Source organism: Mugil cephalus, chromosome 14 (genome assembly GCF_022458985.1).
Source record: "Mugil cephalus isolate CIBA_MC_2020 chromosome 14, CIBA_Mcephalus_1.1, whole genome shotgun sequence".
Lineage (NCBI taxonomy): Eukaryota > Metazoa > Chordata > Actinopteri > Mugiliformes > Mugilidae > Mugil > Mugil cephalus.
The window spans coordinates 9,736,473-9,752,646 of NC_061783.1; the positions used below are offsets into that span (position 1 = coordinate 9,736,473).

At 44.3% G+C, this 16,174-nt stretch overlaps 2 protein-coding genes across 4 annotated transcripts; one reads left to right on the top strand and one right to left on the bottom strand.

Moving 5' to 3' along the window:
• Positions 1-216: 216 nt before the first annotated feature.
• On the bottom strand, positions 217-5,483 carry LOC125020074 (polypeptide N-acetylgalactosaminyltransferase 15-like). Its single transcript, XM_047605334.1, has 10 exons — positions 4,229-5,483; positions 3,970-4,136; positions 3,589-3,793; positions 2,561-2,728; positions 2,261-2,378; positions 1,650-1,844; positions 1,434-1,565; positions 1,250-1,351; positions 1,017-1,160; positions 217-894 (listed from the first exon to the last, which is right to left on the bottom strand). Exons 1-10 carry the CDS (start codon positions 4,750-4,752, stop codon positions 709-711), a joined length of 1,941 nt encoding a protein of 646 aa, XP_047461290.1. The 5' UTR covers positions 4,753-5,483; the 3' UTR covers positions 217-708.
• A 3,600-nt stretch (positions 5,484-9,083) lies between these two features.
• On the top strand, positions 9,084-15,262 carry gpnmb (glycoprotein (transmembrane) nmb). Of its 3 annotated transcripts, XR_007114160.1 has the most exons (13): positions 9,084-9,309; positions 10,457-10,609; positions 10,690-10,851; positions 11,429-11,602; positions 11,694-11,855; positions 12,281-12,604; positions 12,931-12,990; positions 13,122-13,328; positions 13,670-13,775; positions 14,073-14,293; positions 14,374-14,464; positions 14,582-14,788; positions 14,874-15,262. XR_007114160.1 is itself a non-coding variant. In XM_047605336.1 (12 exons), exons 1-12 carry the CDS (start codon positions 9,240-9,242, stop codon positions 14,733-14,735), a joined length of 1,884 nt encoding a protein of 627 aa, XP_047461292.1. In that variant the 5' UTR covers positions 9,084-9,239; the 3' UTR covers positions 14,736-15,262. The 3 variants fall into 3 exon arrangements, 2 of the variants coding, with proteins under 2 accessions (XP_047461292.1, XP_047461293.1); XM_047605336.1 differs by having other exon boundaries at positions 14,582-15,262; XM_047605337.1 differs by having other exon boundaries at positions 9,085-9,309; positions 10,690-10,830; positions 14,582-15,262.
• The last annotated feature ends 912 nt before the right edge of the window (positions 15,263-16,174 follow it).

Consider the following 16,174-nt stretch of genomic DNA (forward strand, 5'->3'; position numbering starts at 1 on the left):
AGGAGTTGGGAATTTTGAGGAGTTTATGAAGGGTGATGGCTCCCTCTGCTGTTGACAGATGATACGGGATGAAAATGTTTATTTTTGTTAGGGACTCCTTAAAAAGAAAAACTACGCGTGATACCAAACACAAAGCATGGATTTTCTGAACGTGAGCTATATTACATGGCCAAAAGTATGAGGACACCAAAAGAAAAAAGAGGGAAAATTACAAAATTGAAAAATTACCTCTGTTCATTCTTTATTTATTTACCGAGTCTTTTATTTGCTGAGGTCTATTAGACAGTAGTCACGGTGGAGAACAACATTCTTCTTTCTATTATTAAATGTTTTAGAAACACACACAGGAAATACGCCTGAAATGGTAAAAGCAATTACTGAAGCGAAAGATAATTTAAGGGAATTTTATCTACAAATTAGTTAATATCGTATGTGATGAAATATACATAAATACAAACAAACATATAACAACATCTATGATCCAAACAGATCATTAGTTTTTTTAAATATTTAATTGATTTGGTGATCATTGCAATCCTTAAAACAGGAGCAAAACGGCGAAGGAAGCGGCAAAGCAGCTACGATAATTATATTTTGTATGTCTTTCTACACCACTATGACCGTGCTGGATGCCACTGTGAATAGTTTCATTTCAATGGAGCCTACTAAGATGTGTGTCCCATTTAGTCCGAGCTGCTTCTCTTTGCGTCAGGCACTTTTAGGGGCCACTAGCTGCTCGAAGTGCCACTGTTGCCTGGGATGGTGCGTGCACTGGCGCAGGAATAGGCCTCCTGTGCTGCTGTAGATTTCTCTTGGGCTGCTTTGCAGGAGCCCTCCTTCCTTCACAGCCTCCAGACATAACTGGGACTGCTGGTGAACGAGCTGGCCACTCAGCTGAAGGCACATAAAAGCAGATACAGCGAAGCGAGTTAGCCAAATGCCCCAGATAACCATGTAAATGTGTGCCGCAGATTTAGTGACAGGAGGCTTAAAAAAAATGAAGCTCTACGCCTTGCCTTTATGAACTTCCACTGGAGTCTGCTGATGGTTGGCCGGTGAAGGGGGCACGGCGAGAGGACCACCATCTCGCCCTTGGTGTCCAGACACAAAGCTCCCCTTGAACCCCATCGTACTTCACCCTCAGAGTTTAGGTCACAGTGCTGCAACAGGAGGACACATCATCTTTGTTCCTATGTGTAAACCGTCTCTTTCGCACTGTCACCACTGAATAATCTGTTGTCATGGTTACCTGGCTACCTGTCCCGCTGCATGGTGCTACCCTCATGCCCGCGCCCTGCAGCCCCTGCCCAAGGTGGAAGTCCGCGCATCTGCCAGTGCCGACATTGTAGAGCTTCAAACAGACATGAGTGTGAGTCCGTTACAAACTTCTACCTTGTACATTCGCAGTGTGTGGACGGGAGTGCGTGTGGTACCTCTCCTGACAGAGCAGGCCTGTCCTGCGGGATATAGAGCTCTGGATAGACCGTAGTCAGGAACCAGTGGAAGTTCCTACAGCCCAGGTTCCTCTTCAGACGCAGACGCTCCGCGATGTTTGGGTTTTCAGACTAAACGAAGAAGCACGGTTGAGTTTCTGAGGCCACGGTCGCCGGCCAGCCTCTCGACCAAATGTGCCTCACACACACACACACCTGCCTGATGAAATGAGCGAGCGTGTCTCTCCTGTAGAAGATCTTCCTGTAAGCGTCCATCCAGATGTCAGCTACTCGGATCTTGTTCTTCTGAAGCAGGTCCTGGTCTGGGAAGCGGAACGGCAGGTGGTGGCGACTGAGGTGGGCCACGCGGGAGCAAGGAACCACCTCCATGGAGCCCCCGCATGACCACACCTAGAAGAGGGTATAGTTAGTATTTTGGTGGTTGCAGTTAAAAAGGAAACCTCTTTGTTACTGTTGAAAGGAGAAGAACAGGTTCTACTAGCATCTGAATTTTTCATGTTTTAATGGACACCCTGATGGCCAACGAGTGCATTCACAATACTGGGCTCTCATACTTATGAGTTCATCGACTGATCGAGATATTCCCAGACCATTATTAAATCTAAGATTTCCATTTGCAAAACGCATCATCCCACACGCCTACATGAGGACCCTAACAGAAGGCAACTGAATCCCACAGGCAAAGCATTGCTAAAATACCTTACATGACTTAATATTAAAACCAAATGTGGTCAGCCATCCTCCTGTCTGACATGCAAACCAGAGGATTCAGCTGCCAAATTGATATTCAGTGAGTTTTCCTTTACCCTGATTGATAGCTCGATTTGTTCCGCCCCCCACAGCAGCATCCCGGGGTCATAGGCCCCCACACTTTGGAAGAAATGTCTGTCGATGGCCACGACTCCTCCTCCTAAAGCAGGGCTCCTGTCACAGGAAGAATCACTTTTAAGGACAGACTCAGGGATGTGTGGGAGCCTTAGCAGCAAAGGGTTTACACGCATCTCAGTGTTCTAACTGAAAACTTCTACCATTGTTTTTCTTCATGGACCCATAACAGGACATGTACTCGTGTCATGAAACCCTACCTGACACAGCCGTGAACTCACCTGATAGGTCGAACAGCCACCTCTGGATCCTTTTCTTGCACTTGAGGGTTTGACTCCCAGTAAAAGTCAAGCCTCCAGTCGAACACTCCCCTAACAGGCCACTGGGTGGCATTGTACTGAAAGGTCTTCCAGTCTATCACATCCATGATGGGGGACACCACTCTGGTCCTGCAGGGACACCAACATTCCTCTTAGCAGTCCTTTTTTTATTTAAAAACAAATAATTGTAATGGCATTCATCAGATGTGTTAGGTCAAACTGGGGCTGATGTTGTGAATGAAAAGTTTGCACCTGCCTGACTGATATGGAGAATAAGGGCTCCATTGTTGAATCCCTTTTCAGTGCATCTGGGTTAGGGCGTGTGTGTCCGTAATTGCAAATGTCTGCGCCCGAGTTCACAAACAGACCATCACTGAGGCCTGTTCAGTCACATGTGCTGTTTGAAATATTTCTTAAGTGTGCGTGTGTGGATGCGATGTGCGAGGAAATGGCATGAAAACACAGAAAAGGGGAACAAAGAGAGGGAGGAGGAGGAGGAGGAGAAGGGTCAAACATGTGGCTGGGAGTTGTTGCAGATCCCAGACTTTGCGAGTTCAGCCTAATTACTTAGTCTAATTAGAGCCACGCTGCAGGCAGCCTGAGACAGAAAACTGGAGCCAGATCATGAGAGCAGTGTCTTGGACACACACTCAGTACCTATCCCCCTACTTTACTAATAAATAAGGACAACTGAGTCGTCTCATACCTCACAAGTGGTTGTGTCAAATAGCACAGCAGGACAGAGACAGAAGTAGACAGTAAGCATGGGCACACATCTGGTTTGGATTTTCCCTGCAGGGCCAAATGTTTATATTAATTATTCTTCATTACCCTAGCTAGCTACCATTTTATGTTTCTGGCATCCAACCAGCAGAGAAAGAACTACACAATTAGTCTGATTAAAGAGGAGTCATGCAAGTGAATAACAGGAATTTTGCACAGGCTTTCAAAGAATATAAGAAGTGACCGTTAATTAGAGGAAATAGTACCTGTCCTGGGCTACTCTCTCCAGCAGCGGCTCCAGCCAACCCTTCTGGCATTCACAGTGGGAGTCCATGAACACCAGCACCTCCCCTACTGCCCTGGCAGCACCCAGTGTACGACACCCTCCGATGCCCAGGCGCCTGGTGCTGCGAATCAAACGCACTCCATCCAGGTGAGACACATACTCACTCAGGACGGTCTTCAGGTGACCTAAGAGGGGACCAGAGAAAGGGAAAGATGAGCTGCCAGTAAAGTAGAAAAATGGATGGATGGATGGATGGATGGATGGATGGATGGATGGATGGATGGATGGATGGATGGATGGATGGATGGAATGATGCTTGATACATGGATGGATGGATGGATGGATGGATGGAGAAACTCACCGTACTGACTCAGGTCGTCCACCAGCAGGACCTCCCGCAGATGCTGTCCGGGCGCCGTGTCCAGCACGCTGTGCACAGTGCGCAGGAGCGTGGACCATGCCTCGTCATGGAAACAAATCACAACACTGGCAGACGGCAGAGACTCGCTGTATTGCTCCCCAAAACACCTGTTGTGTGGTAAACAAACGCAGCAACTACATTAACTTCACGTGCACGCTGTGCTGTAACTGAGTAACGTCTTTTGCCGCTGTTTGCTCACTCTGGATGACGCGTCTCTGGCAGCTTGCGATGCAATGAAATCCTCTCGCTGACCACCTCGTTGAAACCGTATTTCTGTACTGCGGTCAGCTCCATGTCCTTCTCCAGTCCCTTCAGGTGCAGCTGCACGGCTTTACCCATTTCGCCGTGCGCTGTAGGTCCAGAGACGGTGGTCTCCTTGTTTACTCCGGGCAAAAGCACCTTGTAGTTCCCTTTCTTCTGCGGCGGGCTCTTGGTGCCTTGTGTGGAAGGCACGAACAAAAGTTGGTCCTCTTGCAGAGATTTTAGCGGAGCCGCGTCGACGCCGAGTTCCAGGGCAGGATCTCGGGAGTCCACGATGACCTCCAGCTCTGCTGGACCGGGGATCTGGTGCAAAGGGCGGCGGGGTGGGCCAGGTTTCTGGAGGCTGCGGTCGCGGTTGAAGAGATCCGAGAGCGTCAGCGTAGCCAGAGCGAATCCGAGGAGCAGCAGCCAGAGACAGATCATTCCCCTCCGGAGAGCTGTGGCTCTGCCCCACAGCCTCATCTCGAAGAGAACAGACACAGGCACGGTGCTCAAAAGTCAGACCAGAGCCGTCTTGTTTTGCACATATTTGTGTTCTCCCTCAGCATTGAGGTTGTTTGCGTTCTGCCAAAGGGATGAAAGTCAACAAGGATCACCCAGTAAATGCATCGCACCCAATCATCCGTGTGCCGAAGACTGGCGTTGCATCCATGGAGCAGCAGACCTGGGACACGAGTGGCAAACAGAGCAGGTTCAAGACAAGCTCTCAACTTCTAAATGGTGGAGGTGCGCACACTTTGCCTCTCATCCAACTCCTCCCGCGGTCCTAAAGCCTGTGTAGATCTCAGTTCAAGTGGAAGATGCGCCCGATAATCCACCTGCTCGTTTTGTCCAAGGCACTGATTCTGAAACCATAACAGGTTTTGACAGCAGGGGTTATGTATCACCGCACGAGTTTACGCATAATAAACAGTTAGATCTTGTTTTATTTATACAGCACAGACATCAGAACCAAAAGCACGAAGTGCCTAAAACAGTTTATTGCTTTTAAACTGTTTTGTCTATAATTCATGTGTTGGGAGGTCTGTGTCTGTGAGGTGCATACTTCAAATAAGTTTGACTTTTAGGGAATGCTAAAACATCCAGAAGAAAAGATGCTGTTTATGGAGGAATGTCGCGCCTCGGTGCCAAACTCTGCATTTTCTACAAGCAACAACAACAGCCTGCTATAAATAAGCTCACGTTGCAGTGAAAAACAGACAGGGTTGTTTTATATTTCCTTCTTGTGTGAGAGAGTCTGCTCGGTTCAGGCGTCTCCCCGGTGCGTCACACATCAAAGATGCACTCTCCGGCCAGCTGGCGGAGGGCCCCGTGGTCCCATGACCGTCTGTCGGTGCCTGGAAGCGAAGCGGGGCGGTCGCCGCTTCGATCTCTCCGGTTCTCAGAGGAGATCTTGGCAGTCGGGGGTGCTGTTTTTTTTTTTTTTTTTAACTGAGACAAAAACAAGCGCGTTGCCCAGTTTTAAAGTTAAAATGTGCATAGCTGTGTTCTGTCATAAACTTGTTTTTCAATTTTGCGTCACTGTGCAAGTTTTTCCACAAGCTGAACTGGTGAGAAAAGTCAAGGAGAAATGGAGAAAGGGAGAGAGAGAGTCAAATGTCACGCGAGTATTTCCGTGGAAAATGGCAAAACATAATTTCCTAACTAATTTTTCCATTGACCTCACGTTGATATTTCCTTAAAGGTGGGTGATTCTGCACCAACATCACAAGAAAAAAAAGACCTCTGCGCGTCGTATTGCGGCTGGCTACAAGTTTGGCTGTGGAGCTTTGGGGGCAGTTCACTGGTCCTGGTGGTGGTGACTGTGTCTGAGCGAGTGGGTGGGACAGATAGACACTCAGCTCAGGATCACAGGGCAGACTGTCTTCTGGTGATTATGATTACAGTATAGAGATGAGGGCGAGGGACACCTGGCGAGACGGACTGAGAAGTTCAAAGAGCAAATATGAGGGTGTTGCAAAGAGGGTGCAAATGAAAGAGCTGCACGAAAGATCAGAGAGGGACAGCGAGAGTTAAGAAGTGACCGGCTCCTGACTCCAGTGTTCTTGTGGGAATCTGTTTATGAGCCCGGAGATTGAAAAAGAAAGAAAGTCTTCGTGTATTTCCAGCGCTGCGCAGAGAACACTCCCATATGTTCCACGGTGCAGCCAAAAAACCCACACTGAACTGAAGTTTCCACTGCCAGCACATTTTCAGACGCACGCATAAACACATCACAGACACACACACAGAGAGAGAGAGAGAGAGAGAGAGAGAGAGAGAGAGAGAAAGGGAGAGAGAGAGAGGGAGAGAGAGAGAGAGAGAGAGAGAGAGAGAGACCGATGATCCAGGGTCCAACCAGTCCACATTCTCGGGAATGTTTTTGCATTCCGCCACCCGACTAAAGCCAGAGCTGAAAATGAGAAGGCACGACAAGTCCTCACAACCACACACACACACACACAAAGAAAGAAAGAAAGAAAGAAAGAAAGAAAGAAAGAAAGAAAGAAAGAAAGAAAGAAAGAAAGAAAGAAAGAAAGAAAGAAACTGTCTATTGGCTGATTGGAGTCTTTCTGACTTGTTGTTCATTCATATTTTTCTATTTTACAACCACTGATGTCTGGAGTTGCAGTGACACAGACAGGCAGAAAGAGAAACAATTAGTCGCTATAGCATTTCGACTAATGGGACTAATAAAGTAATCTTTATTGTCTTCTGAAATAATAGACTTAATATTACTGGGATGTCATTGTAGGCTATTATAACCAGAACAAAAACGTATAAGGAAGTCTGCATGTCATATTCAATCTCCGTTTCTGACACAGAGAGGCTGAATAATCGATTAATCTATAACATTAACAGCTGTCTGTTTATCATAGCGTCAGATGTGGGATGCATGTCCTAAACTACTGAAGTCGAGTTGTCGTATTATGGTTTTACAGTAATACAGCAATAATGTCGTGCTGAACCTTGTCAGCGGTGTAATGAAATTAATGAAATGTAATCAAACCGAGTTTTAATTTGATTTGACGGAGTGAATGGAGTTTTACAGGAGGCTGCGTGAGGAGCTGCGGAGAGGTGCTGCCCTCTAATGGACAGCGACGGGATGACACGCTTTAATCAGGTAGGTTCTTTAAAAACGTGTAACTCACCCTTTAGGTTTTTCTTCCAAGGCTTTCGTTCACCTTTGCTGGGTTTCACCTGAACCTGGGTCTTGCCACTTGTCGCACAGATGGAATGAACACAAATATACTTTGATCTCAACAGCTGAGGCTCGGCTTCATGCTCACACCCTTTCATGTTCTCCAGTTAAATCATTCTGATGGCATGTGAAAACAATTTTGCACATCATGCGCATTGTTACATGTGACCCATGTTATCTGTGTTTGATGACACACAAATGTCACTGGAAATCTGTCATGTCTTCAGATCGATGGCTGATTTTTACAGCTTCTTTTAAAAAAAAAAAAAAAATTAAAGAACTGATTTTCAAATAACCGGATCTCTTAAAGTGAGGACTGTTATATGCAGTCATGCAGCCAGAGAGACAAAACAAACTTAATCATTGTCGTTTAAAACCCTTACCTTTCCCTATTTGTTGATTTATTTTCATAAATTTTATTATGAGGACATTATTTATTCCAGTCTGTCTTTGGATTTGAAACTTGAAATCAACCACACATGTTTGCTTTTATTTTCATTCAGCAGCCGAAGTAATGTGTCCATTCATTGGAATTCCGAGTCCGATGTGTGATGCACGATCTGTTCCTTTGATGACAACTTAATTTCTTCGTGGCAGCACTGAGACAAATCTCGGTACTCCTGACTTTTGAACAGACATTTCAAGGTATGAACTTGCACTTTGGGAGCCCTTTGCTACTGTTTCCAAACTTTCTTGTGACAGCAGGGGACCCGCCGAAATAATAACGCCAATCACATGTCGGATAGTGTTGAAAACGAGCACATATCACACGCCTTCCTTCTGCTTTTGTGGACGCAGCTCACGCAGAGGGATCTGTCTCACCATGACACAGCACCGAGCCCCAAAACGAGGCACCAAGCGAGGTTCCCCTGTCAAATAAAGGTTATCAAACGTCAAAAAAAGCAAAAAGGCTGAACCCACTACAACCTTAAATATGTAATAAAATTATGTAATCACATTATGCGATTCGTTTAATTTACCCATCTGGACCAAGAAACATCTTCTTGGGTTCAGACAGAGATAATGATCAGGGTCTGACTTAGTTTTAGTTTTGTTTGATTCTGACAAAAATATTTTTTTTAAAAAGAGAATTTATTAGAATATTTAATTAAACCCGTAAAACCTAATATTTTAAAAGTTCAAAAAGTTACTAAAACAGCGATGGGAAACGAATCGGTTTATATTTTTGCTACAAAAATCAAGGAGGCCCCCATAGGGGAGATTGTTACCATTTACCAAATGCATTATGTAAAAAGTATTAGCAGAAAGATAAGTTATTATTATTTCTAAAACAATAATAATTACGTATTATTATGCACAAATACGAGGGGGCAAAAATAGTGAGGAATTCGTTTGACTCATCCCGTAGCGCTCAACAGCTTAATAGCTTCATATTGTTGGATAAACAGTGGTTAATTCCGATTTTAACGCTTTAACAATTTCTTGTCAAGACATTAGAGAAGAAAAAGAAGAAGATGAGCATGCGCACATGACAGGGCCGCCTCATCGCTCATGACTTTTCCTGCGTCCAGGAAACTAATGAGTGGTGAGGTGCGTCTTATTAGGAAACATCACATGTTTGTGCGCGCAACGCGGCCAGATTAAATTAGAGAGCATCTGGGCTGCAGGGGGAAGAAGGACTAGGAGAGCTGGGCGAAGAGGCGACGGGACGCGCTGTGTCGGAGCACAGATAAACTACTTGTGGCTTTTTGTGAAAGCTTTTTTTTAGAGAGAGAGGAAAGCTGTTTTCTCCCACAGAGACGTGGAAATGGAAGCCTTGCGGTGCGTTTTTCTCCTGGCCTGTGCCTGCGTTGTTTATCAAGCTGATGGACGCCGAAGTAAGTGCTACTTTGAAGAGTCGACTGTTAATGCCTCTTAATCGATGTCGAAGTTGTGATGTAGTTTTAACAGTAAAGTAAGGTACTTTATGAATCAGTTCGCGCATTCTATAAACCGACTTGATTAGGTTTACATGTGTCACCTGACGTGAACGTGATTAAAATAAAAATTAATCCTAATTTATCCAACTGAATGTGCTATAGCTAAACGTCGACTATTTGTGGTGTAACTATTATCACCGGAGTCGGATATTTATCTCACAGTTTCTATAATACCTGTCCTGCCATCAGCTCTCTGCAGTCAGAGTCCCATGAGCTTAATTAAGGCTCTTGATGACAGTCAGAAAGTGCTCTGACAGAAAACAGAAAATCCTCCGGATCCATAAAAACACAACAAACTTCTTTAATTCAATATAACAATATCGAAAAAGGGAGAAAACACTCATGTTCAGTTCAAGACTTCATTTCAATCCCATTTTCTTTGTGGAGAGATATCATAAAAATAACTTAAAATATTTTTTATTAACAACTGCGTATTTAGTTTGTAAATTCTGTTTCTTGCATTGAGCTGCGCATATGTCTGCGGTATAAAGATGTTTCTTATGCAAATCTCCTTTAATCAAATTATATCGATGGAATTTCTCGTTTTCATCTGTGGGTATTTGTGTCACTCAGGACAAAGGAAGACAGAAGCAAGGAATGTACAGAAAACAAGAGAATTTGCAGATTAAATACACGTTTTAGAATCAGACAAATTGTTTTTTTACAGTTAGATAATATATAATCATGGAACTAGATATTAATGTTTAGTTTCAAATTAATTATTAGAATAATCATTTTATTTATTCTGAATATCCCACATATTTCTTCCTGTTTTATGAGTTCAGGGACTCTGACACTGACTTCAAAATGTTCTAGTAGTATGAGATGAATCCATTCAGGAATGTCCAACTCAGGTGATTTCTATTCAGCCATGATTCAAAGCAGATTAGTCTAATTCTTCATACAAAATGTCAGAAGAAGGGCATGATTTGTTTCCATAAATGACCACCTGGCAAAGAGGTTTACGTTGAAGGAAAAAAACAGAGGTTAGTTCAGGGTGTATTTTCCTTACAGTAATCTTTCTCTCCACTTGATCTCTCCCCAGCATACAAGGATATGTTCCCCCACAAGCACTCACTAGGGAAGTTTCCATTTCCAATCCCGCCTATACCCGGCTGGAGTCCTGACACCATCCCATGGGATGACTATCTCTACCCGCCACTGAACCCAAAGTCAAACGAGTTCATGCACAGAAAAGGTGAGTCTGGTTGTTTTTACCCCTGTAACATTCGCTGATACATTTCTGGTTGCTCACACTGAACGTCTGCTTGTCTGCAGGGAAACCCAAGGTCAGACTGACCAGCGACAGCCCGGCTCTCAATGGCTCTTGCATCTCATTCACCGCCAAGCTGGAGTATCCTCCATGCCAGAAGGAAGATGCCAATGGGGACCTTATCTGGGATGAGCACTGTGAAGATGGTATGGAGCTGGAGGCCTCAGGTGCTGCAGGAAAAGCCAGGCCAGGCCACAAAACATGCACGCATTACATCATATTACCACAAAACACCAGAGCAGCACATAATAATAATACATAAAAATAATGCATAAATTCCACACAAAGTACCATCACATGAGATTAGTGTGAACTCATTTATGGCCACTTGGGGGCAGTGCAACGAGCTGTAAACACAACACTGTCAAATAACCCTTTAAAAACTTAACAAACATTTGCCATTTTACACATAAAGCACACAAATAAAAGCCTCAGCATTCACCTTTGTTTCATTCTAACTTTTAGCTCTATTTAGTAGCCTACCAGCTCTCCTTGTCTCTTCACAAAGAGTAAAGTTATGTGTCACAAAACCAAAACAAAGAACTTAAAGAGTCTAAAACAGTCCACACGGAGCTGTATTTATTCCTCTATTTTTGATATAATTGTTTGCTTATTTATTACTAGATATCACCTTGTGTATATTGCATGCGGTCAGTTAACATATTTTTAACATAAATAAAAAATTAAAAAAAACACTGGTGCAGCTTTAATTTCTTACATCACTCCCATTTTTCCTTTGAACAGCCAATGGACAGGTTCGCAGTGGCTACGTGTACAACTGGACGTCCTGGTTGGACGACTACGGCTTCGGAAAGTGTACAGACACCACGAAATGCAACGTGTTTCCCGATGGGAAACCCTTCCCTCAGAGCAATGACTGGAGGCGCAAGGGCTACGTCTACGTTTGGCACACAATGGGTGAGAAAGAGGTTGAGTTCACACGTTCACGCGGTTAAATGCAAAGACGGAATTAATGTCAAACCCATTTGTTTCCCTTTTCTTGTCCCAGGCCAGTACTTTGAGACATGTGACGGCTCGTCCTCCAGTTTGACCATCAACACCACCAGCATCCCTCTGGGAGCAGAGGTCATTGAGGTTATGGTCTACAGGAAGCGCGAGCGCAGGAAGTACAGCCCGCTCACCACCGACAACACCGTCTTCTACGTGACAGGTGAACACACACTCAGATATTTAGTTTTAACATCTGTCTACATCATTAGTCTTCAACATGGGATCCGCTACCCCTAGGGGGTCCGCGGAGGTACTGCAAGGGTGTTGCAAAATCTTTGGTTGATTTGACATTTTTCATGTATTTTTTTAATTTCCCCCCACAAATTTAAATTCCTTTAAATACACATTAACATGAATCCAACATATTTAGTAAGGGGATAAACAATAGCTTAATATTGAATGCAGAATGCAAAATAATAATGTATATTTATAAATAGCACCAGGCTGAGTTTAACGTAGAACACATATAATAGGTAGGGTAGCCTGAAAAATGTTGAAGACCCCTGGTCTACATGATTCACCTACACAGGCACAAACACAAGCAGCAATTAATTATTTATCACTCCCACAAACACTCTCCCTTAGATAAGATCCCAGTGGCGGTCAACATCTCCCAGAAGTCTGCCGGCGGCCAGCCCGACAATGTTTTCTTCCGCGGTGAGGACGTGGTCTTCAAGGTCCAGCTCCACGACCCCAGCGGCTACCTCAAAACCGCTGCTGCCATCGACTTCATTTGGGACTTCAGGGACGGCAATCAGCTAGTGACACACCGCAACGTAACCACACACGCCTACAGCTCGCTGGGGAAGATGAGCGTGAAGCTGGTGGTGGAGGCAGCGTTTCCCGTGGAGTGCCCGCCCGCTGCCTCCACCCAGACTCCAAGAAGTCCCACATCGCTTCCTCACACAGGTGCTTTACAGAGATGGTCACTTGCACTATATATCACAGACGTTCTGATAGCAGAATTTTACCTTTCAACACATAAACTCCTGTGAAGTATTTTTTCTACCATCGCTTGTGCAACAAAGGGAAAAATAAAATAAAAAGCCAACAAACAAACACAGTTTCAGAAAGGATTGGGAGTTTCAACACATTCAGATAGCTTCAAACAGGGAACTACAGATGGAAAGGACAAAGAAATTAGTCACTTTCTTTGCATGGACCATTCTAAGATTTAAATTACAATAGAAAATTACACTTACATTACAAATCTGTATTTATGTGTATTGTTCCAGAGACTCCCTCAGCTGCCCCTGCTTCCCATGCCGTCACCCCCAAGATGGAGACCACGCAGGGTGAGGCTGCAAAGCTAACTGTGTTTGCATTTACAGAAGTTACATTTCGTTGGATCATTCCAAATACCTGAATCACATGCACACGTTTGTCCTCTGATTTCACCTGCCGCCGCTCGCTTCCCCCGTCACAGCGCCACCCAGCACTAGCCGGCCTTTCCCCCCCTCCTCTGCCCCCATTTCCGTGACGACGGAGCTGACCACGGAGACCTTCCCTCCCTTCGATTTCAGCACAACGCCGAAGTCCAGTAGCCTGGCCTGGCTCCGCACCAGGCGTCTCAACGCCAACGAGTGCTTCCGGTACGCCTACGGCAGCTTTGTTGGCAACATCACCATTATCGGTAGGTGGGAGGCCGCACTGATCATCTTACTCTTTTACAATGTTTGGATTGTGTCTAAAAAGTGTAAGTCATGCCAGTACTTCTGAATTTCATTAAAGCTACGTTTGTAATTTAACTGGATTCTTTAAACTTCACCATGAAACGTAGGGGTTCTGTAATATTTCAAAGCAAGTTTTTAATATTTATTGGATGAGGGCAGGTCAGTGTCATGGACTTAATCCAAACAGTTCTATTTAAGCAACTACCCCTGACAACGAGAGGAAAATAAAAGCCTTGTGAACATTTACCCTTATGTTACACTTCATATATTTCTCCCGTATTGAATCATCTCTCCTCCACAGAGCCCAAGCAACCAATGAACAGTCTGCAGAACAGTCGCATTGTGGATGTGTCGGCTGCCAGAGTGACCAACACAGACATCAACTTCAAGGTTAAATGTCTGGGCAGGTGAGTGTTTAATTCACGTTTGACCTGTTTTCAGTATGTTTACATTTAACTCATTGTCAATGATTATAAAATGTTGTGCATTTAGTGAAAGCCTACAAATTAACTAAAGAAACCACAAGCTTATTAGATAATTTTGTCAAGACATACCACAATTCAAAGCACTCCAGTGGTAATGCATTTGGTTTGAGACCAGAATGGCAATGCCAATCAATGTCAATGCAGATCCAGTGTGATATTGTACATTAAAGATAAAAAAGAAGAAGTCAGATCATCCATATTTCCATCCCTCCTCCTCAGCATCCCCACCTCAGCCTGCACCATCGTGTCAGACCCCAGCTGCACTCAGGTGGGCAGCATCATGTGTGACGACGTGCCGCCGTCGTCCCAGTGTGAAGTGCATCTGAGGCGGAGGTTTCTGGAGCCTGGCACCTACTGCGTGAACATCACCCTGGAGGACTCCAGCAGCCTGGCCCTGGCCAGCACCACCGTCACCATCAACAAGTCCCAGGATCCACCTGGTTAGTCAAACGCACAAATGTGTTCTTTTTAGCAGTCTGCATTCAGATCGATGTCTTATCTCGCTCTCGTTTCCTTTCAGCGCCCAAGACTTCTCACACTGCAGGAGTGGTGATCACCTCTAGTGCCGTGCTGGTGACCATCTTCGCGTTCATTGCCTATCTGGTCTACAAGTGAGTAGTGTTTCCACACACAAGTGTCCTGACAGAGCAGCCTGTTAGTGTGTGAAGCTCTGAACACGTGCAGGGTTGCAACACGTGTGATCACTGATTTGTTTCTCCTCCCCCCAGGCGTTACAAGGTGTACCGGCCCATCCGCAGGTCGCTGGTGGAGGACGCATGCCCCCATGCTGGCGTCGGAGGCCACATGGTCCGCCTGAGGGAGACACTGTTCCCCTCCAGCGAGGAGAGCCGTCACCTGCTGACTGAAAGGCGCCCCCTGTAGGCGCCATAGAGCCGCATCAATGCGCACTCATTTGCTAACCTTGAAAAGATCCTGTAAGTGTGGGTGAAATCGTTAGAAAGGCAAAATGGCATGGAATACATATTAGTAAATAATACTGATGTCTTGTTTGTGTCTCAGTTTAGTTGTATAAGAGCGTCGGCTTCTGCAAAATCAGCAGTTTGCGATGGATAAAGTGGTTTTTTGAAGAGGCCGTTACATGTCGGAGCAACTCATTTTGTTGTTGCCTAGGAGATTGTTTTTTTTTCTTCCTTTGATTAAAAATGCTTTCACTTTCGTGCCAAGGACTGCTTTAAAGCGCTGTCCCCTTAATAACATTAACTTACAGTTACAAATTAATTAATTCCTTGATAAACTTCCTCTTGTGCCGACCTGTGCATGCTCTCCTCCCGTTCCAAATTAAAACGGAAATTTGTGGAAATACAGAGAACAGTGAGAACGAAGTTATTTGAAGAAATTCAGTGAACAGTTGACATGTCTCTAATAAAGGTTGTTAACTAACCACTTCACCTCTTCGGGTTTTAATGTGAATTCCGTGACGGACTCACTAGAAAAACATAACCTGCAGATCAGACAGCTCGGATTTATTACCGTTCACCTCATCTTGAATCAAGGTTGATGCCATTAGAATGAAACCAGCGCCTCCACACACGGCTACGTAAAACATACCCAGGACCTGTGAGAGGAAGACGATCGCGGTCACTGTTATTTGCGTCGTACACGTACGTTTCAGAAAATCTTCTCAGCAGTGAGGCCATCAGACATTTCGAATACAAATTGCTTAAGCGTAAAAAGGGTAGTTGTAAAGTACAGACTTTGACAAAGCAATTATTGATAAAATTCTGTTCGGAACAAAATGTGGAAATGAAGGTTGGTCAGAGGAGTTTGGGCAAAAACTAACTCAAATCATTTTAAACATGGTTATAGTGATGCAGTTTTCATTCTTCAGAAAAAAAAGTTTTTAAAAAGTCAAGGTGAAAGGAGCAAACAAATTTAACCATGCATTCCATACAGATTTCTTAAATTAACCCTCCTATTCTCTTCATTTTTTCCCCAAACACTTTATCGTTGCTGTCAATTGGACACATCTTTTTCCCAATTTAAGGTATAAAATACCTCACACTTAAACCTCAAAAAAAGATTGAAGTTAATCCCAAGTCTAAGTGGCTTTATATAATTTCTAAGTGCATATTCTTACTATAACATTTGGTAGGAAAAACTATCAACATCAAGAACAATAACATCTCAGAACCATTTTCTGTGTCCCCATTAAATTAGGAAAAGTGATTAAATATGAAGCAAAAACATATGTTAATCATATATTTAGATAGGTTAAACATTGAATTGGGTCAATTTGACCCCAAAGATAATAGGAGATCCCATGGGTCGCATTATAAAGCACGGCAGGCATCTTAACAGTT